Source organism: Talpa occidentalis, unplaced genomic scaffold (genome assembly GCF_014898055.3).
Source record: "Talpa occidentalis isolate TD23 unplaced genomic scaffold, MPIMG_talOcc4v2.1 talOcc4.9, whole genome shotgun sequence".
Taxonomy (NCBI): domain Eukaryota; kingdom Metazoa; phylum Chordata; class Mammalia; order Eulipotyphla; family Talpidae; genus Talpa; species Talpa occidentalis.
The window spans coordinates 28,691,076-28,717,389 of record NW_023605305.1 but is presented as its reverse complement, the minus strand read 5'-3'; the positions used below and the strand labels follow the sequence as shown (position 1 = coordinate 28,717,389).

The window sequence follows — 26,314 nt, the reverse complement described above, 5'->3', positions numbered from 1 at the left end:
ACTCCAAATCCCACCACCACCTCGGGGCTGCCCTATAACAGTTCTACCAACCCTAAGGTTTCTGGGAAGGCCAATCCAAGGAGGATTGGTCCATGACCTTCCACAATCCTCCATTTTGACCACGAAGGGGGTTAAGGCTCCTAGATGTTGGATAAGATGATGTCATTACACCTCCATCTCTTCATCAGAGACCTCCCAGGGGCCCCAAATCCTTATCTAGTTGGGGAAGGAGAGGAATAGGACATGAGATACCATCACACCAGGAACCTTGAGTCAAACCTCTAGAGTCAACAGATCTATAGAAATAGCTCTAGGGATAAAGTGTCTTGAGGGATAAAGGCAGAGCCTCTCCAGGCACCAGAAGGATGATGAAGTCAGGTTTCCATGGTAACTAATTTCAATGCAGTCTCTTCCTACTCCCAGATTGAGGGAGGATAAATTTCAAGGGAGATCAGGGCCTAGTGATGAAAGAACCACAGGAGTATAAAAAGGGTGGAAAAGTTGTTACAGGAAGGTAACATCATCCTGACACTGCCCCCAGTACCAGTGGGCCTCAAAGTCCAGCTTGGCACTCTCATCCTCTGCTGGCTCAAGAGGTGGACCTAGGAACCCCTCCCCTGGGAGCTTCCATGAAGCCCTCAAGTTCCCTAGCATGGTGGCTGTCAGGTCCACTTCAGTCCTGGCCCTCTCCCCACCAGGAATAACCTTTGCCCAGTCCATGTCAGGACGGGGAGCCCCGGGAGGGCCCTGTTCATCCAGCTCGCTGGGGGTCACTGTGTCCAGGAAGCTGCCGATGGAGACACTGTCCAGCCGGTCAGTGGAGCTAGTGTCTGGCAGGCTATCCCAGCTGCCTCGCCTTGAGCGGCCTGGGCTCCCGCCTGTCAGGCTATATTGGCTGCTGGTGAGGCTGCTGCAGTGGCTGGTCAATGTCCCCCGCTCTTCCAATAGCCAGCGCACTGCCTCGATGCCCTCATTCAAGGTCACCAGCTGCTGCAGGATCTTCACATCGATGGCTCGCAGGTAAGCCTGAGGGAGTGGGAAAAGGAATCAGTCCCTGGTTCTAGGCCATGGGTTTCTCTAGTGTTTCCAGAGGCCCCTGCCTTGTGGTCAAACCACCGTGCTTTACTTTCAGGAAACATGGAAATAGAGTGGTTTGGAGTATGGGCTTTAGAAACAAACTTTAAAATCTCAACTCTATTACTGATAAGCTATGTGACTGTGGGCAACTTTCTTAGATTCTTTGAGCTTCATTTTCCTAGATCCTAAAATAGGGCTAAATGACTCACTTTCCAGGTGGCTAAGAAAATTCTGAGATGCTGTCTATTAAATATTAAGCACAGGGGCTGGCACAGAGTAAAGTCTCAGTAAACATTAAATATTAAAATCTGACCCTACTGAGCTTTGAACTTCATTGATAGGGTATTAACTATTGAACAAGTCCAGATTTTACTAGTGAGACTTGGAAACAGACAAAGAGAACCTGATGGGGGCCAGGTGTTAATTGGGAAGTAGATGGAACAAAAGAAGGCAGGAGCTGGGGAATAAAGAGAGAGCTAACCTGCTCACTAAATCCCTTCAGAGTGTTGGTATCAATTGCTAAGGGAGAAGAGGATTGGTTAAAATTTAGAAAGGTCATAATCACACTGACTGGGGATTCAGGATTAAACCCACCACACACCAGTCTCCCTGTCTGTACTGGGAGTAAGTGTGACTCACTTGGGTAATCTCTAGGGTCCCTTTAGCCCAGATGCACTGATTTATCTTCTCCAGGCACAAGTCTGAACCTGTCCCTCCCATGCTCAACAGCTTTTATGGTTTGCATTCTTTTTTTTTTTTTTTTAAAGAGGCATGTTTTATTTATTTATTTGTTTGTTTGTTTGTTTATACATGCACTGGGTACAGTCAGAAGCGCGGGAGGGTGAGAGAATTCACCAGAGCCAGAGTGGGGAGCAGAGCAGGCAGAAGGACCAAAGGACACTGCTGAGGGGAGCAGCGGGCGGCAGGAGAGGTCTGCGCGCCATGTGGGACCCTCCTCTGGTGGCCGGGGAGCAGCCGGGGATTGAACCGGTGCTGCGGAGGCTGCGGGCAGCTTCGCAACCCAGCGCTCAACCACTGCGCCACTGAGGAGGCCCTGGTTTACATTCTTATTGAAAAAAAAATCTAAACATTTTAGCAACTGGCATTCTAAAGCCCATCATAATACAGCTCTTGCCCCTCTTTCTAGCTTCACCTCCAGCACACTTCCCTATGACCCCAGGTCTTGCTACACATCATTTCCTAAATTTCATTTTACTGAATTTTCCTTTTAATCAAAGTAAAAGATGTGTACAGATTAAAGAGGTAAACAGTTCTGCAAGATTATGAAAAGTAATAGTTCTCCCATCCTAGTCCTAAGTCCCAGAGACAGCTACTATTTATTTTTTAGCAGTTTATTTTGGTATTTACCTCCTAATCTCCAAGTAACAGGGTACTTCTTAAGTTTTTTGTATTTTCTGTTGACTTCTCACATTGGAAAAGGTTATAGATTTGACACTTTCATCCCATTTCCCACACTTTTCCCATATTGATACCCAACTTCCCAATAGATACAATAAAATTCAGTGTTAACTTATTAGTACTTAGAAATGCTATTTACATCTAAGCCATGTAGTTTACTATGGTTACTTTTCATTTCTCATAAATGTATGTTTTCCTTAGAACTACTATGATGACAACAACTTTTTAATTTTTGGTAGAGTAACAGGTGTTTAGGCCAGAGGTGCTGGGGGTGAGAGCATTCACTAGAGACAGAGTGAGGAGCAGAACAGGCATAATCACTGAAATATACTGCTAAGGGGTGCAGTGGACAAGACACTATATGCTGCACTATATGTGAGTTATCTCCCTGTCCAGGGATGGAACTCAGGCCATAACGTGATAGCAATGAGACATAACCCCTAGGTCACCAGGGAAGCCCCAACAACAACTATTTTATTTAGTTTGCTATCAGTAAGTCATCCCCAACCCTCTCGCAATTATCTTAGTTTCCCTCTCCAGGCTTTCAAACATGTTACATCTATTCTATCTTCCTAGAGGCAGCTCTTTTATTTTATTTTTTTTTTAAAGATTTATTTATTTATTTATACAAGCACTGGGTACAGTCAGAAGCACGGGAGGGTGAGAGAATTCACCAGAGCCAGAGCGGGGAGCAGAGCAGGCAGATGGACTGAAGTACACTGCTGAGGGGAGCAGCGGGCGGCAGGAGAGGTCTGCGTGCCATGTGGGATCCTCCTCCGGTGGCCCGGGAGCAGCCGGATATCTAACCGGCGCTGCAGAGGCTGCGGGCAACCTCGCAACCCAGCGCCCAACCGCTGCGCCACCGGGGAGGCCCGAGGCAGCTCTTTTAATAGCCTTGTGATATGCTCCAATCTCTCCCTGTTATACAACTGTACTCCAAGAATCTCCTCTCATCTCATCTTAGGGATCTCCTTTGGCCCTTACTGAGCTTCCTTTATCCCAAGTCCTCTTTACAGATTTATTCTTTCATTTGCATGTGATGCTCTTCCTCCAGTAGCTTCCTGAGAAAGTCTGCATAGGACATTTATTTATTGAAGCTTTGGTGCTATAAAATGTTATTCTCTCACACTGTTGGTAGCTTGGCTGAGTACAGAATTCAAGGTTGAAATTTTTTCTCAGAATTAAAGACATTGTTCCATTATCTTCTAATTTTCTGTTTTACTTTAAAAGTCTGATGCCATTCTAATTCACATAATTTGTACATGTCTATTTTCCCACTCTGGCAGTTTTTACAATCAACTATGTTCCTAGTGTTCTAAATTTCCACAGGCCACTTGTTGGCCCCTTTTAATCTGAAATGCATAGCTTTTAAGTTCTGGGAGATTTTAATTATTTCTCTGATGGTCATTTCTCCCCCAATATTTTTCTGATCTTTTTGGAAATCCTATTATATGGCTAGAGGACATGCTGGATTGATATTCTATTTTTTTTCCTCTCCCATTTCTTTCCATATTTGCTCCAGTTTCTGAAATATTTCAACATTATCAACACTTCCATTGAGTTTTTTAATTTTTTTCCTATCATGTTTTTCCTTCCAAGAAGTATTTATTGTCTTCTGATTTTTTAAAGTAATTTTCTGTCTTTTTTTTTTTTTTTAAGATTTATTTATTTATGCATACAAGAGCTGGGATACAGGCCAGAGGTGTGTGGGGGGTGAGAGGATTTACCAGAGACAGAGTGGGGAACAGAACAGGCAGACTGACTGAAATACACTGCTGAGGGGAACAGTGGGAGAGAGGAGAGGTCTGCTGCGCCATGTGGGCTGCTCCCTGGCTGGCTGGGGATCGAACTCATGCTGCTTCATAGGTTGCTTCATAGTTTGATAGCTTCATAGGTTGTGTCTTAACCCCTTGCACCACCAGGGAGGCCCTAATTTCCCTAATTTGTTCATCACTACAACACTATCTCATTTCTTTAAGGATATAGTTAATGATACATCTCCCTGTTGATCTCCATTTCATGCAAGTTGCTTTCCTCTGTTTAGCTGTACGTAGTCAGAAGGTCTCATCAGGGCCTCCCTGGTGGCACAAGGGGTTAAGCACCTCACTATGAAGCAATCCGCAGCCTCTGCAGCATGAGTTTGATTCCTGACCAGCCAGGGAGTAACCCACATGGTGCAGCAGACCTCTCCTGTCTTGCCCGCTGCTCCCCTCAGCAGTGTATTTCAGTCAATCTGCCTGTTCTGTTCCCCGCTCTGTCTCTGGTGAATCCTCTCACCCCCTACACCACTGGCCTGTACCCCAGCTCTTGCATTTATAAATAAATCCAATCTTTAAAAAAAAAGAAAGGTTGCATCAGATGTCTTATGATCTTTAGTTGCTGATCACCCTTCAAGGGTAGGTCTCTAAATAAATTTATTGGACACTCTGTGTATGTGTGAAGCTTGCCAACTCTGAGCCTCCCCAAGGGTTATTTGGTGAGGTTGTTTGATTTAGGTAAGGCCTAAAGTCAGTATCTTTGTGTTTTTTTGTTTTTTTTTTTTTCTCTTGGGTTCATCACGTTCCCCACATTATACCCATGTAGAGAGTAAAATGTAAGCAAAGCTGCCAATATTATAGTAGCAAGAAAGACTAGGAGGGGCATTTAATGTTTTTTAGGACATTTCTCTTTAATCCTTCTTGCCTTCTGCTGTGTTTGGTGTCTCCGAATCCAGAAACCTTTTATTCTATTATTTTTTTAGCATTTATAAATATATATTTTGATGAATTTTACTGAGTTAACCAAGAAACATTGCTTTACTTACATCTACATGATAAACTAGAATAAGACCAAAAATTTGTTCATTGAGGCGGGGCCTCTCTCGTGGCGCAAGGGGTTAAGACATAGCACTATGAAGCTATCGGCAGCCTCTGCAGCATAAGTTCGGTCCCCGGCCATGGAAGTAACCCACATGGCCCAGCTGACCTCTCCTGACTCGCCTGCTGCTCCCCTCAGCAGTGTATTTCAGTCAATCTGCCTGTTCTGTTCCCCATTCTGTCTCTGGTGAATCCTCTCACACACCCATTCCCTGCACCTCTGGTTTACACCCAGTTCTTGTATGCATAAATAAATAAATCATTAAAAAACAATCTAAGCATATGATCTTATCTTTTTTTAAGATGGCTGATTCCTCTTTACTTCATATGCCTTTTTTTGGAAAGTGAACTTAACTAGATAAACACTGAGCCACTACATTCCTGGCAGCAGTTGTAACAGCATAGTTATAAACATCCATTATTATTTTACTTTTCTTGACATTGTGAATATGTGAATAAAACGGATTAATATTATGAATAAAATACACAGGAAAATTTTCAGTGATTTAATTTATGCCAGCATCAATGTTTACTTCTGATTTCATGACTGTACACAAATAAAAAAGTAACTCTAGTTTTGATTAGAGCCTATTTGAAATAGTTCTGAAAGGATATACCAAAATCCAAGTCCAAAGATTGATTTAAAAAAAAGGGAAATTGGGCCTCCCTGGAGGCTCAAAGGATCAAGTCTCAGCACTATGAAGCTATCAGCAGCCACTGCAGCATGAGTTCAATCCCCAGCTGGCCAGGGAGCTAACCCACATGCTCCTGTCTTACCTGCTGCTCCCCTTGTATTTCAGTAAATCCACCTGCTCTGGGGCCTCCCCAGTGGTGCAGTGGTTGAGCGCTGAGCTGTGAAGCTGCCAGCAGCCTCTGCAGCACCGGTTCCATTCCCGGCCTCTGGGGAGGGTCCAAATGGCGCACAGACCTCTCCTGTCACGCCAACTGCTCCCCTCAGCAGTGTACTTCCTCAGTCTGCCTGTTCTGCTCCCCACTCTGGCTCTGGTGAATTCTCTCACCCTCTTGCACTTCTGACTGTACCCAGTGCTTGTATAAATAAATAAATAAATCTTAAAAAAAAAAAATCCACCTGCTCTGTTCCCCACTCTGTGTCTGGTGAATCCTCTTACCCCCTGCACCTCTGTCTTGTATCCCAGCTCTTGTACGCATAAATAAATACATCTTTTTATTATTTTTTAAAGATTTATTTATTTATGCATACAAGAACTAGGGTACAGGCCAGAGGTGTGGGGGGTGAGGATTCACCAGAAACAGAGTAGGGAACAGAACAGGCAGACTGACTGAAATATATTGCTGAGGGGAACAGCAGGTGAGTCAGGAGAGGTCTGCTGTGTCATGTGGGTAGCTCCCTGGCCAGGGATTGAACTCATGCTGCAGTGGCTGTGGGTAGCTTCACAGGTTGTGTCTTAACCCCTCGTGCCACCAGGAAGGCCCCAATAAATAAATCCTTTAAAAAATAAATAAATAAATAATAAAAAAGGGAAATCACTTAGTTACTTCATGTCTTACCTTCTCAAAGTAGGGAAAAGCCCTACTTGTTGCTGAGTTTTTATAAAAGGTTATAAATTACATATACTTTGTGATTATGGCTTTCTGAGTTGCCCAATGGCTACAGAGAATTAGTAAATTATATCTAGAATAGAGCTTCTCTTCTTAGTATTACTTTTTAGTAAAAAGTTTATTTTCTCCACTAAGGGCTAAAAACTTTTTAAATGTTTTCCATACTTCCCAAAATGATAAATTTGAAAGTTAGTTTTTTACTAGATGATAATTTTTCCCTTTGTTTTTTTATAACAGTATAATTGATATATAACATGTTTCAGGTATATAACATAATCATTGCATAATTGTATATATTGCAAAATTATCACCACAATAACTCTAGCTATCACCCATCACCATACATTTACAAATTTTTTTTTTTAAAGATTTATTTATTTATTTATACAAGCACTGGGTACAGTCAGAAGCATGGGAGGGTGAGAGAATTCACCAGAGTCAGAGCGGGGAACAGAGCAGGCAGAGGGACCGAAGTGCACTGCTGAGGGGAGCAGCGGGCGGCAGGAGAGGTCTGCGCGCCATGTGGGACCCTCACCCGGTGGCCGGGGTGGCCGGGGATCGAACCGGTGCTGCAGAGGCTGCGGGCAGCTTCGCAACCCAGTGCTCAACCGCAGCGACACCGGGGAGGCCCTACAAATTTTTCTTATGTGTGATGAAAACTTTTAAGATCAACTGTCTTAGCTCTTACTTTATGATTCTTTTTTTTTTGTTTTCTTTTTTTCTTTATTTATGGATAGAAGAACTGGGGTGCAGGCCGGAGGTGCGGGGTGGTGGGGAGAGGATTCACCAGACGCAGAGTGGAACAGGCAAATCTTCTGAAATATACTGGTGAGGGGAGCAGCAGGCCAGACAGGAGAGTCTGCTGTGCCATATGGGTCAGGTCCCTGGCTGGGGATTAAACTCAGGCCATAGGGATGACAGCCTGAGACTTATCCCCTAGGTCACCAAGGAGGCCCCTTGATTATGATTCTTTTTTTTTTTTTAAAGATTTATTTATTTAAACAAGCATTGGGTACAGTCAGAAAAGCGGGAGGGTGAGAGAATTCACTAGAGCCAGAGTGGGGAGCAGAACAGGCAGACTGACAAAATACACTGCTGAGGGGAGCAGCGGGCGCGGCAAGAGAGGTCTGCCGTGCCATGTGGCACCCTCGCCGGTGGCCGGGGATTGAACCAGCGCTGCAGAGGCTGTGGGCAGCTTCGCAGCCCAGCACTCAACTGCTGCGCCACCAAGGGAGGCCCCACTTTTTTTTTTTTTTAAGATTTTATCTATACAAGAACCAGGGTACAGGCCAGATGTGCAGGAGGGTGAGAGGATTCACCAGAGACAGAGTGGGGAACAGAACAAGTAGACTGAAATACACTGCTGAGGGGAGCAGTGGGCGAGACAGGAGAGGTCTGCCATGCTATGTGGGTATCTCCCTGGCCGGGATCGAACCCACACTGCAGAGGCTGCAGGCAGCTTCACAGCGCTGTGCTTAACTGCATACGCCACCAGGGAGGCCCTAGATTATGATTCTTAAACATAAACCAACCCTATTGTTTTCCACCCCACTTGTACCCCCAGTGCAAATGAATGATTTCAATAAATACTATGTAGAGCCTATAACATGCCAGGCATTGTGTGTGGTGCAGGGAACAGGCCTAGACTAATTACAAGAGGAAGATGAGGAATCAAAGAGGGCTCTCAGCTGACTCAGAAATATCTGCTGCTTCTAATTCCTGTAGTATAAAATGGTTTGTTGATTTCAGTTTTCCCCACTGCTGACTTGGAATTCAGCTTTTTTCAGGTCTACTAAATTAGTTTCCACTCCCCCTTCTGTTTTTCAGCTTCCAAAATTGTGTTGTTCTATCTTTTTTCCTATCCTTGTTGTCATAAGGGTTCATGCTTCTAAAATAATCCTGACTTTTTTAGTATAATTTCAAGAGAGAATGGAAGTAAAGTACATGTATTCAATCTGCCATTGAATTGGAATTCCCACTGACTATAAATTCTTGAAGGTCAAACTCAAATGCTACCTCCTCTAGGAAGTCTTCCCTGCCCTTCCTCAAGAAGGAATTAATCCATTTAGTCATAGAACAATATTTATTAAACATTTCTCATAGGCATGGAATTGTGTTAAATAAAGAAAGAAAAACACCATCTCTCACCCTTAGGGGAAGACAAGACAATACAAGCAGTTAAAATTCAGTATGGGGCCTCCCTGGTGACACAGTGGTTAAAGTCTTGGCACTATCCAGCCACTGTGGCATGAGTTTGATCCCCAGCCAAGGAGCTAACCCACATGGCACACAGACCTATCATGTCTCCCCGCTGCTCCCCTCAACAGTATTTTTCAGTAGATATGCCTGTTCTGCTCCCCACTCTGTCTCTGGTGAATCCTCTCATCCCCCGCACCTCCGGCCTACACCCCAGTTATTGTATGCATAAAATAAATCTTTTTTAAAAATTCAGTAGGGCAATTGCTAAGAGAAATAACTGTTATATAGGGGGCTGTGCACACATACAAGGCATAACCCAACCAGGGGAGGTTAGAAAAAGGCACATGAGCTGAGACTTGAAAGTGAAGTAGGACTTAGCCAGAGGGACCAGTAGAAAGAGGCACTCCAACCAGAAGAAACAGCATGTGCTCCCTACAATTCAAAGTGACCTTTCCAAATGTGATCATGTCACTCTATAAAGAAGGAATTCCAGGAAGCCCTCCCTGGGTTCCAGAGCACTTATCATTCTGTACTAGAATTATTGCTCTATCTCCCTCTTTCCCTATCCCAGTCTGGTGCCTAGGATTAGATGGGCATATTCAGTTCTGTGATTCTCTTGCCTTTATTATCTTTGGTCCCAAAGGTTCAGGAGGTTTGGGTTTACTCTGTTGACGGAAATGAATGTGAGAACCAGATTCTGTAGTCCTGACAGTGGGATTCCTTGACTAGGAAAGCATCACACCTCAGGATAGAAAAAAGCAAGGCTTTTTTGCCAAAAAAAGGAACAACTCATTTTATACCATCTCTTTGGAAGTAGGAAAGAGATAAATAGCTCAGGAGAGTTGCAGCCTAGAAGGCTGCTCTACCTACCCCAATCCCCCTAGGATGATCGAGGTGCCTGACTCTTCCCACTAACACATATACATATCAGACTCTGCAGGTTCCTTTACCTCTCAATCCAAATCAGGTCCAGGGGTAAAATCCAGAGGTCCCAATCCTAGCTCCCTGGTTGGGAGCTGAGATTCAAGACTATTGTTACCTGAAAAGCTCTTAGAGATCACAATCTCCCTTCCCCTAAGAGATAGAAAAACTGAGTCCAGGGCCTCCCCTGGTGGCGCAGTGGTTGAGCGCTGGGTTGCGAAGCTGCCCACAGTCTCTGCAGCGCCCGGCCACGGGGCGAGGGTCCCACTTGGTGTGCAGACCTTTCCTGCCACCTGCTGCTCCCCTCAGCAATGTATTTCGTCAGTCTGCCTGCTCTGTTCCCTACTCTGGCTCTGGTGAATTCTCTCACCCTCCCGCGCTTCTGACTATACCCAGTGCTTCTGACTATACCCAGTGTATAAATAAATAAATAAATCTTTAAAAAAAAAAAAAGAAAAGAAAAGAAAAACTGAGTCCAGTGGAAGAGAGAGCCCTGCTCAAGAGCACAAAATGATGCAGTAGGCCCTGAACTGGAACCCATGCTTTTTCCCTCCTTGCCTTCCTTTCTTCTCAAACTGCTCAGTGGAGTAGGTTGTCCTAGCAACAGTTATTTGGGTAGAGAGATTAAGGAGGGGAGGTTGCTGTTGTTTCCCCTTCCCACATATTAGAGTCTGGCAGGTTCACTGAACCTTTAAGTAGGGGAGGGAAGCAACAGGGAAGACAGGGAGAAGCAGGGATGACCTTGGTCTCAAGGGTAACACTGCCCACTTCCTGTAGGTAAGCTGGGAAAGGGACAGTTGAAGAACTGTACTTATAGGATTTGGACAAGCTCAGCCACAAGTGGCTCCAAGGGGAATCCCCTGCCCCACTCCTTGTCCTGGCAGGGTACAACCCAATGGGGAGAGCAGATTGCATAAAAAGATCAATTATCAGTAGATATGCCTGGCCCAAAGAGGGGGGAAGAAATGGCTCACATGAGAAGCTTCACCCCGTTCTGGCCCCTATGCTCTTCATGGGCAACCCAGGAGTCCAGGTCAGGCTGGGTCAAGTACACAGACAGCTACAAAGAGAAATTAAAAATACCCCTTTAAAGTTTACAAACAGGTAGTCTCCACCAAAAGCAGGAAAGAAACCCAGAGACAAAGCAAGGTTTCTTTATTGGCAATCTGTGTGGTCTCCGGTAAGTCCCTTAACACCTGCAAACGAGTTTCATCTGTGAGATGGGGAAAATGATGACTACTTTCCTCACTTCAATGACATAAGATGTGTTTTAAAGTGTCTGGCACAAAGCAGGTCTCAAATGGTAAAGATGTAAAGTGCAGGCAGAACATCTGGGTTCAAAGTCTGGCTTTTTTTTTTGTTTTGTTTTACTTTTTGTATGACTTCAGGGAATTACATAACCTCTCCTCAGTTATCTAATAGTGTTGCTGTGAGGATTAAGAGACTATCTTGTAGGGCCTCCCTGGTGGCGCAAGGGGTTAAGCACTGCACTATGAAGCAACCTGCATCCTCTGCAGCATGAGTCCGATGTTCGATCCCCGGCCAGCCAGAGAGAAACCCACATGGCTAGGCAGACCTCTCCTGTCTCGCCCACTGCTCCCCTCAGCTGTGTATTTCATCAGCCTGCCTGTTCTGTTCCCCACTCTGTCTCTGGTGAATCCTCTCACCCCCTGCATCTCTGGCCTGTACCCCAGCTCTTGTATGCATAAATAAATAAATCTTTAAAAAAATATAAAAAAAAAAAGAGACTATCTTGTAAAGTGCTGGGCCTGGTATGTGCACTTGATGAAAGTTAGTTTCCAAAGCAGGACATTCTAGGTAGGCTCTTTCTAGGCCTTGAGCTAAAGTTTGTACAGGGAGGTGAAACTAGAGCCTTCCCTTAGGTGGGGACAGTCACAGCCCTGCTCTGCAGAAGTTGGCACTCACCTGCACCCTTTAAGGCCAAGTGCACACATGGCATTCAAACCCTTCTCTCAGGGGATCTTTCCTGTATTGCTCAGTCCACAAGGCTCTCCTCACAGCCTCTTAAGCAGTGTGGGAGCTCCCATGACCACCACCCCTACTCCCTCAACAGCTCAAGCTGGCACAGAACTGGGTACACAGTGAGGGTCCAGAAAGACTTATTAGCTAACACTCATTATGGCCTCCTGGTTCTGGGCCAGAGAGTTGCTGGCAATTTCTCAGTTCCCCAGAACTGGCTGCAAAGCAGTAGCAGGTGTAAATCACCCCCTTAACCGGAACCAGAGCCTTGGGGGTCCTGAGGAGGGTGATGGGAGGGGGGCAGGCAACTACTCTTTTGGCTCTTCATCTACACCAGCAGCAACAGGGAAAGGAGAGTGTGCCTGTTTCCTCCTGTTCACATGAAGGAGATACACAGAAGATCCAAATATCCCGTGTACCGTGTACCTGAAGGGCTGGTTGGGGGGAGACAGAGTCAGACATGATGGGACCAACGCTGGGGAAGCTGCTGCTTGGTGTCAGCTAAGGTGCTAAGAGTTTTCAAATATTTCAAGTGGAGTGTGGGGGCAGTGTGGGGGAAAGAGAGGGTGATTTCAGTGGCCCTAATCCAGGTAATTTCCATCGAAATCTCTTCTGTGCAAAATCCTGTCATGAAAACTGGGGCCACAGGTACAAACCCCAGGACTAGTTTGCAGGAGGAGACCAAATTGATTGCCTTGTTATAATCGTAGCGGAGGGAGGAGGGGGAGAGGGGGGATAGGCGGCCCTGACATGAAGGAGAGGGATGAGATTCGTGCAGTGTGCGGTTCTCAGGGCTTCCCAGACTTCACCTTTCTACCCCCTCCCAATGATTTGGCAGGAAAAACTCCCACGAGCTTGTGCCCCAAGTCTTCAGGATCCCTCCGCACTCCACTCACCCAGGAGGGCAATTAATGGATCTCAAGGTTTAAGAACAGATGTGGGAGGGCCCCTGCTAAGTTAGGTGGGGAGTTTCAGCTACCACCTCTCCAGCTCAACTCTGGGGCGTGAGTCGGTCCCTTCCGGCCCTGTGCTAGGGACTCCGTGGCCCTGGTCGGGGGAGCCCACACTCACCAGCTCCATCCTCAGCGCCATGATCTTGTCCCCCAGGCCGTGGCCTGTGCTAGGCGCCCCTGGGAGCAGCAGGGCACCCGAGATTTCCGACTCCCACTCGCCTCGCAGTCCGCGCAGCAGCCCTTCTGGGGTCTTCCTTCCCACCTTGCTCTCCACGTCGCGAAGGTCAGGCGTCTGGGACTCCACTGACCCCTCCATGCGGGCCTCTGCCTTGACAGAGCGGGGCGACCAGGCGCCAGGGTCCGGTTGCCGGGGGTCCTTCTGTCTCCCCGCTAGGACTGAGCGGAACCGGTGGGTCCCCGCCCGCGAGGCGCGGGGGCGGGAGGACGGTGCCGTAACGCTTAGAAAAGCCGCGCAATGGCGTATGTTTGTGTATATAAATATTCCAGAGCTGCGCGCACAGCCGTTGGCCCCCGGACCCAGGAGACTAGGCGATGCTGGTTTGCACCTGAGCGAGCAGACTCAAGTAGAGCTCGGTGCTTCTCTCCAGCCTCGCACTGGATCCAGTTAGGCAGTTCAGCGCATCAGGCGCCCAGAAATTTTTTGCCGAATGGAGGCTAGGCATTTTCAGTTAGGGACGTGGGAGTTTAAAAAACACTGGTGAGGGAGGGCTGCAGAGAGTTTTGGAAGGCTTCCTGGAGTAAAGGAGCTGAGTCTAAAACTGTGATTAGAATTTAACTACGCACACACACCCTCCGGGTAGCCACTAAATTTAGACTAAAGGAATAAAAAGTAAAGTTCTTCCGACCAAAGAAGAGCAATCAGTATTGAAGAGCAATCTGTTGAAGAGGTCCAAGGCCCCAGATCATGCTTGACCTGTAGACTGATGCTTCTTAAGCTTGACTGTGCTTATGTGTTATCTGTGAATCTTAAAATCTCGATTAAGATTCTGCAAATCCGGGGTAGAGCCTGAGATTCTGCATTTTTAACTAGCTTCCAGTTGATGGCTATAGGATTGGCCCAAGGGACCCTCCCCCATTGTTGAGTAACAAGGTCATAGGAAGATGGTTCTAAAAGACTTGGATTTTATTCTATAGGCAATGAGGATCCCTGAAAACCTTTTGCGTTGTTTTTGTTGTTCCTGGCTTGATTTTGGTTTTTAATCCAAACATTTTCAGAAGGATGGATAATAAAAAGAGTTACCCTTGTCCTTTCTTTGCCACCCTTAGCCCCACTCTCCAGTGGCAACCACTCTTACCTATATTTTCCCTGGTGTTTATAACTCCATATAGGCTTTTACCACTATTTCTTGATTTTAAATAATTTCTACAGACTTCCTATTATAATAAATATTACACTCTGTATTCCCTTCTTCAATTGGTCCTAGATATTTCTATCATTATTTTAAATTCATCTAATGGTTACCAGTATAATTTTATGTAACATATTTTTCCTTGACTCATGGAAGGATTTTAAATAAAAGACTGACCAAAAAAAAATTTGCCTTTTGGAAAGTTACTCTGCGTTTTACAAGGAGAAAGGTCTGGAGGGGTAAAAATCTGGAAGCAAGACTATGTGGAAGGCAGAAATCGGAAATGGCCTGAACCACAGGTGGGTTGTGAGGTTGGAGAATTAGAACGGAACTGAGGACTCTTTAGGAGGTAAGATGGACAGGACTTTTATTTATAGCAGTCTTTAATAAATATTTATTTAAAAAACTGAATGATTTCAATCAATATTATGGGACGCTTACTATGTGCTCACCATTGTGTGTGGTGCAGAACTAGAGTGATAAGTAAACAGACCTAGACTTGTTGCAGGAGAGAGGTGAGAAATCAAGAAACTCTCAGCTGTTTGGCCTGATAGGCCATTCACTAAAGAAGGGTACCCAAGAAGCCACCGTGGCAAGAGATGATTACAGCAGTAGTGCTGAATTGGAAGGACCTGTGAAGATGTCCTCACAGATCAGCCTGATCCCAGGAGAAAGTTTAGAAATGTAGATAGTAACAGAGGTCTTGAGAGAGTGGTTGAATCTTCCAGAGAGAATGAATTTGGGGGGTGGGGGGAATCAACCCTGGGGGGCATCTTTTTAAAATGCTAATAAAGATGGTTTGGATTTCTTCTGTTCTAATACATACTTACTTAGAAAAAAATCACCTATTGCCTCAACTCTTAAGATAAGCAGTGTGAACATTCTGGGGGATATCATCCCACAATTTATGAAGCAGATGGAATAGTTAAATGAAAAATATCTAACTGATCTTCAGGCTTCCTTTGTCTCCTTTTAATCCACTCTCCACAAAACAGTAAATGTTCTCTGAAATCAGATTATAATGCTTCCCTGCCAAAAATGCCCCACTCAATTCCAATAAGCATCACCATCCCATAGAAACTGGTTAGAAATGCAGCATTCGGCTCTGTCCCAGGACGCTGAATCAAAAACTCCAAGAATGGGGCCCAGTGTTCTGTGTTTTATCTAATACGCCCTCGCGGTGATTTCAGTGCAAGCTGAAGTTTGAGAACCACTGTGTTGAGCTAAGCGCTTTATATGTATCAGCTCATTTAACTTGACCACTTTGTAAGAATTACCCCTGTCAGCACAGTGCAGGAGTTAAGAGTAGAACCTGGGGACAGGTCGCTTAAGTTGGAAGCCAGCATTGTGACAATGGATCTCAGTTTCTTTTATAAGATTGGACAGTAAGAGCACCTACCTCGTGGAGTTGTTGTGAAACTGAATGAGGTCATGTAAGTACCTAGACCAGAGACTGGCACGGTGCACAAACATCACCTAAGTCCATCACATAATCACCCACTGCACAGAGGCGAAGTGGCTGGCCCGAGCTCGAGGTGAACGCTACCATCAGGGTTCTCCTTCCCTTTGGCCTCCCCAGGCCGGGCAGCCCCAGCCTCGCCAAAGCCAGCGGGGGCGCGCCGGCTGCGCCCGACGCCTGTGGCGGCTCTAACGCCGGCTGCCGTGGGCGTCCGGTGCGCGGCGCTCGGGCTCCACCTCAGCCGAGACGCCGGCCGGGGAGCGGGGGAGCCGTTCTCCTCCAGGAGCCCCCCGGCCACCTGCCGGCCCCGCAGCCCGGCGCTCGAGGGCCGCAGACTCGCCGCCCGAAGCGCCGCCCGCCGCCCTCTCACCCCGCGGCGGCCGCGGCGGCGGAAGCGGGGAGGCGGGCCGGGCGGGCCGGGGCGGGGCCGCGGCGGCATGGAGGAGGCGGAGGCCGCGGCGCGCCGGGCCGAGCAGCGCTGGCCCGAGAGGGGCCCGAGCGCGGCCCGGGCCCCCTGAGCCGTGAGTGCCCCCGGGCGGGCGGCCGGCGGGGGCGGCGCGGCCGGGCCCATGTCCCGAGTCCTCGGGCGGACCCGAGCCCCGGAAGGAGAGCGGGGCCTGAGGAGAGGGGTGCGGGTGGAGAGGGGTGGAGGGTGGGGATCGCGGCCCTTTGCCCGCCCCGGGACGGAGAAGGCCTGGGACTTGGTCTTTGTAGGGACTGAGGAGCCTGGATTATTCGGCCTCCACCTCCGGGGCCCTGGGCAGCCCTGACGGTTACCAGGGGTCTGACTGTCTGCTCTCCGGGTTTCCTTTCCAGAGAAGTTGAGCCACTTTCCCCAGATCACGACGCAGGGGTGCCTGCAGGGAAGAGTTACTGAGCGGTCTTCCTTATCCCCCCAGAAGGCATCCTACTTTAAGAGGGACGCTTTACCCCATGTGACCCTTTGGTCCCCTCAGATTCCTGAAGGCATGGGTTGGCCAGGACAGTGGTGACCCCGGAATTCGGCATGGACGACTGGAAGCCCAACCCCCTCATCAAGCCCTTTGGGGCTCGGAAGAAGCGGAGCTGGTATCTTACCTGGAAGTATAAACTGACCAACCAGCGGGCCCTGAGAAGATTCTGTCAGGTATAGAAATGTCCCAGGTCTCCCAGGAATTCCCTCCCAGCTCTATCCCAGCCTAGATTATGGGCACTGGCACCCTGGGGACGGGCAGCAGGTACCTAGAAGGAACCTCTTTGTGTCATGTCCCTATAAGGCAGTGCTTTAGGCCCAGAGTTCTGGAATCAGAACTCAAGTACACCCTCTGAGTCTTCCGACAGAAACCTGAAGTCTGCCCAGGAAGAGTCCTCAGGGTCACACACCTGTCAGGCATTCAGGGCTAGGACCCAGGTTTTCTGATCCCCAGCTTGGTTCTCTGGGACCGGCTGCATCTCTAGGAACTAATTGTGGAGGGGACCAAGGAAATCAAGACTTCAAATGGAAGAATACAGGAGCTCTGGGTAGGGAGGGCCCTGATGAAGGGGAAGCGTCAGGGGAGGTGCCCTGGAGGAGGTATTGGTTAAACTGGACCCTGGTTGGGGAAGTAAAGCTGGGCATACAGTGGGAAGAGAGACAGGCCCCAGGTACTCCCTGTGCCCTCACTGCACCCAGGGCCCTCCTCTTGGGAAGACCCTCAGTGGTCTAGAGAGGGTGCTTCTCTTTAGTTGTCCTCATCCCCCCCTCAGACAGGGGCTGTACTTTTCCTATTGGTGACCGTCATTGTCAACATCAAGTTGATCCTGGACACACGGCGAGCAATCAATGAAGCCAATGAAGACCAGGAACCAGAGCAAGACTATGGTGAGGCCAAACTGAGGATAGTATTGGTGGAGAGCCTGGGAGAGGCGTCCCCTGGGATCTCAAGGCTGAAATAGCAGGTCCTAAGGAATGACACTCTGCTGGAGAGATGATCTCCATGACCTGTTACATGCATCCCCACAGATGAGGCCCTGGGCCGATTGGAGCCCCCACGGCGCAGAGGCAGCGGTCCCCGGCGGGTCCTGGATGTGGAGGTCTACTCAAGTCGCAGCAAAGTATATGTGGCAGTGGATGGCACTACGGTGAGTGGGCCAGTGTCTGGGGTACTTAGTTCTATTCAGGGCGTGATTCCACGGGCATTGGGATCCACTGCCTGAGTAGAACCTGCACCTCTGCCAGCTTCTGACTATAGTGTGACTATGGGGCCCTCAGTTCCTCATCTGTAGACTGAGACTAATGACCTCTACTTTGGAGGATTAAATGAAAAGCATGTGAAATGTCTTATATATAGTGAAATATTATCCAGAGTGATAATTAGTATTACTAGGCAGTTAATTTATTGATTTATTTCATCGCTACTTCCTGATCCCTTCTTTGGCTTCAGTCTTGTCCTGGACCCTGGGAACCTGGAGGTATCAGACCTGGTCCTGTTTTGAGGGGCTCAGTCTGATGGACTGTAATCTCTCCAGCATGAGGGAAAAGTTGTCAAGAACTCAAGGAGCGGGGCCTCCCTGGTGGCGCAGCGGTTGAGCTTTGGGTTGCGAAGCTGCCCGCAGCCTCTGCAGCGCTGGTTCAATCCCCGGCTGCTCCCCGGCCACCGGAGGAGGGTCCCACATGGCACGCAGACCTCTCCTGCCGCCCGCTGCTCCCCTCAGCAGTGTGCTTCGGTCCTTCTGCCTGCTCTGCTCCCCGCTCTGGCTCGGTGAATTCTTTCACCCTCCTGCACTTCTGACTGTACCCAGTGCTTGTATAAATAAATAAATAAATAAATCTTTAAAAATAAATAAATAAATTTTAAAAAAAAAAACTCAAGGAGCCATGGAGGGGAGGGTTGTAGAAATATGAGATTTCCTTTGATGAAGGGGCTATGGACGCTTCTGGAAGAGGTCGCCTTCAAGCTGCGTTGGAAGAGAACTGTGTGAACAGGCATAGGCAGGAGGAGAGGTTTCATGAAACTTTTTTTTAAGTGTCTCTAAGACAGACCTTGAATGTGAGAGTGAAGAGTTCAACTTTGTCATTGCCATCCTGTAGGTGCTGGAGGACGAGGCTCGAGAACAGGGCCGGGGCATCCATGTCATCGTCCTCAACCAGGCCACGGTGAGGTCCAAGGGGTGGGGGACCTGGAGGACTAAAGCTGGGCCCTTTGCAGGTGACATTAACTCACAAGAGCTGTGTCTCCTGCCAGGGCCATGTGATGGCAAAGCGTGTGTTCGACACATACTCACCTCATGAGGATGAGGCCATGGTGCTGTTCCTCAACATGGTAGCACCCGGCCGAGTGCTGATCTGTACCGTCAAGGTCAGTGACTCTGCCCTGGTCCTGCCTCCTATTTTCCCAGCTTCAACCCTGCTCATGGCCCAGGGTTCTCTGCCCCAGTGTGGCATAGTAGGAAAACCTCTGGAGGAAGGTAACTCCAGTTCTAATCCTAACCTGTTGTTTTTTATTAATTCAACAGATAGTTACCGAGTACCTTGAGTGTGCCAGACACTGCTCTGGGTGCTAGGGATACAATGGAAAATGAGAGAGTCCCTGCACTTGGGAAGCTTACATCCCAGCAGGGTCCTGTCCAACATAAAGCAGCCAAATATATGTATAATGTCAGAAAATGATAATGAAGAAGAAAATAAAGCAAGGGAGACAGTGATGGGGAATGTGTTTTAGAAAGGGAAGGCCTCTGTGAGGCAATGATGTGTGAGTAGAAAGCTAGAGGAAGTGAGTGAAACAGGTATATCTGGAGGGAGAGCATTCTACATGGAAAGACTGGCAAGTACAAAGCCTCTGAAGGGGGAAGGTGCTTGGTATGCTTGAGGAATAGCCAGGTGCGAATTGAGCTGGAGAGAAAGCAGGAGAGTGGTGAGAAAAGGAGGTGGAGAGATAGCTAGGAGAACGGCACAGATTGTGTGGAATTGTAAGGATTTAGTAGCCTGGAGATTTGGGGTGATTATTAGACTCTCTCTAAGCCTTCTTCTGTTTTCTTATCTGTGAAATGGTAACAGAGGGATGTTGTGATAATTTGATAAGCTAATTTAAGTAAAAGATTTTACATGGTGCTCAATGTTTTGAGCTCCTGGAACCATGCCGGTCAGACCATCTACCTTCTCTGGTCTCCCAGGATGAGGGCTCCTTCCACCTCAAGGACACGGCCAAGGCTCTGCTGAGGAGCCTGGGCAGCCAGGCTGGCCCTGCCCTGGGTTGGAGGGATACCTGGGCCTTCGTGGGACGAAAAGGAGGTACTGGCACTGTAGGCCATCCACCCTTAGTACCTTTAGTCTGGGAGGAGCAGAACCCCCCAGATATGATGTGGGGTGGGGGTTATATAGGAGTCAGTGGTGGTGGGTTGGATGAAAGCGGGCAGGGAGATGGGAAGAAGCTGCCAAACAGCCTGAGCCTCCATTGTCCCTTATTCCTGCTCCTTGCCAGGTCCTGTCCTCGGGGAGAAGCATTCTAAGTCACCTGCCCTCTCCTCCTGGGGAGACCCAGTTCTGCTGAAGACAGATGTGCCACTGAGCTCAGCTGAAGGTGGGGTTAGTGGGGCCTAAGCTCTGGGACAGTGTCTGGTCTGGGTATGGCATTTGGGTCCTCTAGGGGGATTTATTCTCGACTGGATTCCTGGGGCTCTCCAAACCTTATGGCCTCATGTTCCTATCCCATCGATCCCATCCCTTCCTCAGAGGCAGAGTGCCACTGGGCAGACACAGAGCTGAACCGTCGCCGACGGCGCTTCTGCAGCAAAGTTGAGGGCTATGGGAGTGTGTGCAGCTGCAAGGACCCCACACCCATCGAGTTCAGCCCTGACCCAGTGAGTAGCGCCTTAGGCAATGAGGCTTGGACTCCTTCCCAGGGTGGCAAGTGACCCTAAGAAAGATCCAGGTTGGACTTTTCCCTACCCCAGCCTGGGAGCGAAACAGGAGCTGTGGATCTATACTGAGCTCTGAGAGACAGGGGATGTCCTGATTGCAGAGGATGGGGCAGGCTGTGTGGGCAAAGGCCCATAGTTGGACTTGGGCTGGGTAGGTGGAGGGGTCAGGCAGGGAAGACCCTCTGCCTTTTCCCTCTCTACTCTGGCGTCCCCTCTCCCCCAAGAATTTTTCCCTCCGTGGGGATCCCAGTTTGGAAAATGAATGAGGCAAAATCTAAAAGTTGTTTCTCCCTCAGCTCCCAGACAACAAGGTCCTCAATGTACCTGTGGCTGTCATTGCAGGCAACCGGCCCAATTACTTGTACAGGTGAGCCAGGGAATGGGCTATACCCAGCTCTGAACAGGAGAGTGCTTAGTGGGTGGGCACCCCAGGCTCATCTCTGCAGGATGAACTCTTGAGGTGGGTAGAAAGGCATTCTAGGTTCACCCTATGGGTAAACTTGGGGTATCTGGGTCCAACCATGAGCACAGGGGAGTCCTGAGTTGGGAGGCCAAAGAGGCCTAACCTATTCCTGGGCTCTCCAGGATGCTGCGCTCTCTGCTGTCAGCCCAGGGGGTGTCTCCCCAGATGATAACAGTTTTCATCGATGGCTACTATGAGGTGAGTGAGGCTCGGGAGCTTCGCGTGGAACAGAGAACAGGACTGAGGGGCTGAGTAGCAGTGATTGCCAGGGACCACCAAGGGCTATGAAATACGAAGGGCTTGCCATGTCAGAACCTGTAGCGGAGGGCAGGGGGAAGGTGGCTCACATGGTGACCAGTGGCCATGCCCCCCAGGAGCCGATGGATGTGGTGGCGCTTTTTGGTCTGAGGGGCATCCAGCACACTCCCATCAGCATCAAGAATGCCCGAGTGTCTCAGGTACTGCCCAGCCAGGGATGGGAAGGGGCAGACACCCAGCCCTGGTACCCACCCCAGAGCTTACATGTCCTGTTCCCAATCCCCACCCAGCACTACAAGGCCAGCCTCACTGCCACTTTCAACCTGTTTCCGGTGAGTAGTAAGGATGAAACTCCTGGGTCTAGGAAGGGGAGACATGGGCATAAAATCTGGTCTTATTATATAATAAGCTCTTGCCCTCCCTGGACCTCATCCTCCTGTTCTAGAAAATGGGGGTAATGCTGCCTGAGAATTGGGTTATGGGTGGAGGATTGCAGAATGAGAAAGGCCACCTTGGGATCATGTTGTCCCCTGCCCTTACAGGAAGCCAAGTTTGCTGTAGTTCTGGAAGAGGACCTGGACATTGCTGTGGATTTTTTCAGGTAAGGGGAGAGCCCCTTCATATAGCTGATAATAAGCCGCATGGGGCCCTTTTGGCCTGGCTGGGACTCCAGGGAAGAAAGCAATGAGGTGTCTTAGAGAGCTTTCTGGTGGAAGTGAGCTCAAAAGTAGGGGGAAAGCTTGAGCAAAGATGGGATGGCAGGTGTTGGGGCTACAGTAGGAAGTAGAAAGGGTGAATGGAGACAGTGGAAATTTGAGGGAAAGGGAAGGAGGTATGACTCCAGAGTTGCCTGTGCAGCTCTTCCAGCATCACTGTGTGATTGGGTTTTCCTTGCCCCTCCCTGAACCCTTGGATCCTGCTTTTTTCAGTTTCCTGAGCCAGTCCATCCACCTGCTAGAGGAGGATGACAGCCTGTATTGTATCTCTGCATGGAATGACCAGGTAGGCTGAGTGACCAGGGGTCAGCTGGGGAGTTTGTAAGATCCTAAATTAAAATCCCTCTTGTCATGGTTCCCTCTCCCCAGGGCTACGAACACACAGCTGAGGACCCAGCACTGCTGTACCGTGTGGAGACCATGCCTGGGCTAGGCTGGGTGCTCAGGAAGTCCTTGTACAAGGAGGAATTGGAGCCCAAGTGGCCCACACCAGAAAAGGTACCCTGGCAAGTGGGGTGAATGGCCTGGAATCCCCTACTAGTTGGGAACCTCCTAGACTTCCTAATCCTCCATCCCCCCAGCTCTGGGACTGGGACATGTGGATGCGAATGCCTGAACAGCGCCGAGGCCGAGAGTGCATCATCCCTGATGTTTCCCGATCCTACCACTTTGGCATCGTTGGCCTCAACATGAATGGCTACTTCCATGTGAGTGGGAGGCAGGGACATTGAGGAGGGGGCACAGTATGGTGAATGTAGGTCAAGAACATGGACTTGGGAGCAATCACAGCTCTTGCCATTTAACTAGCCATGTAACCAACATGGGGAAAATTATGTATCCTCATTACCTGTTTCTTTATTTGTAAAGTGAGTATACAAATACTATCTTTCTCCTAGAGTTATGAGTTATGAGGTTTAAATAAGTTAATATATGTAAAATGCTTTGAACTAGAAATGTTATATAAGGGCTAGCTGGTATTATTTTTATTATTACTATTCTTAGCACTAGACTGTGGGTGTGGGGAGGGTATTTCTGCTGCCAAGCGCTTATCCAGCCCTAGTTTTCCTCTGTCCCCTCCTGTCCTTGAGAGTGCCGGGGCCCATACTTTAGCCTAAAGTGAACAGGGAGGCCCTCAGCCCCACACCTCATCCCTGACTGTCCAAAGGGTCACTCCCCAGTTTCATACAGCAAGGGAAGCCTTGAGACTGCCCAGCCCTAAGGAATGGGGAGAGCTATCAGTTTGGAATCTCCTAGGAACAAAAAGGGCCCTCAGAGGTTGGTTAATACAAGACCACCCCACTCGTGTTCCAGAGAGGGGCAGATATTTACCTCAGACTGCTCTTAGTATCTTAGTCATAACAGTTGCCTTAGCCCTTGAAGCCCAGCCGATTCCTTCCTTTCTCCCCCCACACCTCACCCTTGCTTTGCAGACCCAATCCTGACTTAACATCAGGCTCAAAGGAAGCATGTGGCATAATGGTTAAGCACATTAGGTGCAGGGACTAGCTCAGAGGTCAGTAACTTGAGCTGCTGGTGTGGGTATGAGCTCTCTGGCAATGGTTGAGCCCAAATTAAAGCTAGTAATAGCCTGCCAAGGATGCTGTGAAGAGGACAGGGAAGTCAGGAGAAAACTAGAGGGACTTTTATAGGTCTGGGATATCATTTGTAGGCCTTGTAGATATGTGGTGGGTCAAATGGATGGTGTGGACCAGACAATGTAAGGCCCTGACTTTTACCCTCACACCAACTCCAGGAGGCCTACTTCAAGAAGCACAAGTTCAACACGGTTCCAGGTGTCCAGCTCAGGAACGTGGACAGGTGGGGGCAGGGAACAGGGCAAAGGGAGGATATTAACGAAGTCTTAATGACTAATCCCTGACAGTCCCTTTCAACCCTGGGGTGTGTGTGTCTACCCCAGCCCTGCTTCCCCTATGACCTCTTGCCCTGCCCTTGGGAGGCCTTGAGAGGCTACCTCACCCTTGACCAATTTCTCCCTCCCCTTCAGTCTGAAGAAGGAAGCTTATGAAGTAGAAGTTCACCGGCTGCTCAGGTATGGCCTAGGGCAATTGGGATATGTGGCATGGGCTGAGGGAAGTCAAAATTGAGGGTCTTGGGCCAGTAATTTGTGGGGCCCACTGCAAAATGCAAACAGAGCCCCTTGTTTAAAAATTATAAGGGCCTCCCCTGGTGGTGCAGGCAGTTGAGCTCTGCGCTGTGAAGCTGTCTGCATTCTCCGCAGCGCAGGTTCGATCCCAGCCTGCTGGCGAGGGTTCCACATGGTGCGGCAGACCTCTTCTGTCGCGCCTGCTGCTCCCCTCAGCAGTGCATTTCATCAGTCTGTCTGTTTTCTTCCCCGCTCTGTCTCTGGTGAATCTTCTCACCCTCCTGCGAATCTGGCCTGTACCCCAGTTCTTGTATAAATAAATAAGTCTTTAAATAAATAAATAAACAACAAACAAACAAATAAATAAATGAAAATAAAAATTATAAGAATTGGGCCTCCCTGGTGGCGCAAGGGGTTGGGACGCAGCCGATGAACCTGTCCGCAGCCTGCCAGGGAGCAACCCACATGGCGAAGCAGACCTCTCCTGTCTTGCCTACTGCTCCACTCAGCAGTGTACTTCAGTTAATCTGCTTGTTTTGTTCCCCACTCTGTCTCTGATGAATCCTCTCACCCCCCACACCTCTGGCCTGTACCACAGCTCTTGTATGCATAAAAATAAATAAATCTTTAAAAAAAAATTATAAGAATTTCAGGATAGCAATATCAGAGCATTAAACTGAGGACATGGCCTTGTGTGACATGCACATGAGGGGGGCCCTGTCTTGGCCTTTCTTCCCCAACCCTGCCACAGTGAAGCCGAGGTTCTGGACCACAGCAAGAACCCTTGTGAAGACTCTTTCCTGCCAGACACAGAGGGCCACACCTACGTGGCCTTTATTCGAATGAAGAAAGAGGATGACTTCACCACCTGGACTCAGCTTGCCAAGGTGCCCCCAAACCACATCCATTTTAGGAATACCCCTCCCCACAAGATATAGGGATCTTTGTTTTGGAATCTTCTACCTTAGAACTTTCTCTTCATGCTCTCACAACCCCTTTTCCAAATCCATATTCGGGAGGTTGCTTTCTCGAGGAAGCTGCTTTTAAAGAGCCAGAAAAGCTAGGCTAATGGTCTCAGTGACTCCTCCCCACAGCTCTGACCCATGCCTCTCCTCCTATCCCACCCTACCAGTGCCTCCATATCTGGGACCTGGATGTGCGTGGCAACCACCGGGGCCTGTGGAGGTTGTTTCGGAAGAAGAACCACTTCCTGGTGGTGGGGGTCCCAGCCTCCCCCTACTCGTGAGTGATTCATTCCTGCCTTAGGAAGGGGAAAGTAGTGGGGTTAGGGGACATAGTAATGGCCTTTTACAAAATGTTTTCATATTACCTCTCCAGAGTGAAGAAGCCACTATCAATCACCCCAATTTTCCTGGAGCCACCCCCAAAGGAGGAAGGAGCCCCAGGAGCTGCAGAACAGACATGAGACCTCCTCCAGGACCCTGCAGGGCTGGGTACTGTGTACCCCCCAGGCAGGCTAGCCCTTCACCCCATCCTGTAGGATTTTGTAGACACTGCAGGGGCTGGGGCTGGTTTGTTTTTAACATGAGTCTTAATTACTAACTCCAAGGGGAAGGTTCTCCTGCTCCTATGTCCCTGTTCCTGAGTTGGAGGTCTATTTATTTACTTTCCCATTGGGAAAGGACAGGATATTACCTGGGAATCATTGGAATCCCCAGGCAGCTGATTCTGCCCTTTGTACACACCCTTACCCCAGGCCTGGCTCAGAATCTCACCTATTTATTGACTGTCCTGAGGGCCTTGGAAACAGGCTGAAGCCTGGAGGGCCTTGTCTTCTTACTGGACTGGGGTGCTGCCCTGAGGGTAGGGCTGGTTCTTACTCAGGAAACTGGTGTGCCCAACCCATGGACAGGCCCAGCTGGGGCCCACCTGCTGATGCAGACTCACTCAGAGACCTTCAGACACTGAACCAGGCCTCTTCTTAGCCTCTTCTTTGTCCATGTCTCCAAAGCTGGATAAGGTGGTCATTGATTAAAAAAGGAGAAAACCTCTGGGGATGTGTCTTATGATTGTGTGTATGTGTGTGTTTGTGAGGAGAGAAAGATGGGTGGGTCATAATT

At 48.7% G+C, this 26,314-nt stretch overlaps 2 protein-coding genes across 6 annotated transcripts; one reads left to right on the top strand and one right to left on the bottom strand.

The window, feature by feature from the left end:
• Positions 1-394: 394 nt before the first annotated feature.
• LURAP1 (leucine rich adaptor protein 1) lies at positions 395-17,072 on the bottom strand. 3 transcript variants are annotated; one of them, XR_005122820.1, is made up of 3 exons: positions 16,892-17,072; positions 16,592-16,671; positions 989-1,026 (listed from the first exon to the last, which is right to left on the bottom strand). XR_005122820.1 is itself a non-coding variant. In XM_037498634.2 (2 exons), exons 1-2 carry the CDS (start codon positions 13,299-13,301, stop codon positions 505-507), a joined length of 720 nt encoding a protein of 239 aa, XP_037354531.1. In that variant the 5' UTR covers positions 13,302-15,742; the 3' UTR covers positions 395-504. The 3 variants fall into 3 exon arrangements, 1 of the variants encoding a protein (XP_037354531.1); XM_037498634.2 differs by lacking the exons at positions 16,592-16,671; positions 16,892-17,072 and adding an exon at positions 13,104-15,742 and having other exon boundaries at positions 395-1,026; XR_008550160.1 differs by lacking the exon at positions 16,592-16,671 and having other exon boundaries at positions 990-1,026.
• On the top strand, positions 16,229-26,249 carry POMGNT1 (protein O-linked mannose N-acetylglucosaminyltransferase 1 (beta 1,2-)). Of its 3 annotated transcripts, XM_037498630.2 has the most exons (23): positions 16,283-16,335; positions 16,771-16,940; positions 17,252-17,314; positions 17,540-17,654; positions 17,796-17,914; positions 18,864-18,929; positions 19,018-19,131; positions 19,946-20,063; positions 20,254-20,352; positions 20,505-20,632; positions 20,989-21,059; positions 21,278-21,353; positions 21,530-21,613; positions 21,704-21,745; positions 21,956-22,014; positions 22,343-22,415; positions 22,499-22,627; positions 22,711-22,836; positions 23,883-23,947; positions 24,135-24,179; positions 24,985-25,120; positions 25,366-25,475; positions 25,572-26,249. In XM_037498630.2, exons 2-23 carry the CDS (start codon positions 16,821-16,823, stop codon positions 25,657-25,659), a joined length of 2,046 nt encoding a protein of 681 aa, XP_037354527.1. In that variant the 5' UTR covers positions 16,283-16,335; positions 16,771-16,820; the 3' UTR covers positions 25,660-26,249. The 3 variants fall into 3 exon arrangements, with proteins under 3 accessions (XP_037354530.1, XP_037354527.1, XP_037354528.1); XM_037498633.1 differs by lacking the exon at positions 17,252-17,314 and having other exon boundaries at positions 16,229-16,335; XM_037498631.2 differs by lacking the exon at positions 16,283-16,335 and having other exon boundaries at positions 16,490-16,940.
• The last annotated feature ends 65 nt before the right edge of the window (positions 26,250-26,314 follow it).

Bases quoted from the DNA above. Each gene is read 5' to 3' on its own strand.
- LURAP1 (XM_037498634.2), bottom strand. From the start codon at position 13,301: ATGGAGGGGTCAGTGGAGTCCCAGACGCCTGACCTTCGCGACGTGGAG. The intron at 1,027-13,103 runs GTGAGTGTGGGC...CCACTCCCTCAG, and splicing joins TGGCGCTGAGGATGGAGCTG to GCTTACCTGCGAGCCATCGA.
- POMGNT1 (XM_037498630.2), top strand. From the start codon at position 16,821: ATGGACGACTGGAAGCCCAACCCCCTCATCAAGCCCTTTGGGGCTCGG. The intron at 25,121-25,365 runs GTGCCCCCAAAC...CCACCCTACCAG, and splicing joins CCTGGACTCAGCTTGCCAAG to TGCCTCCATATCTGGGACCT. The intron at 25,476-25,571 runs GTGAGTGATTCA...TTACCTCTCCAG, and splicing joins GTCCCAGCCTCCCCCTACTC to AGTGAAGAAGCCACTATCAA.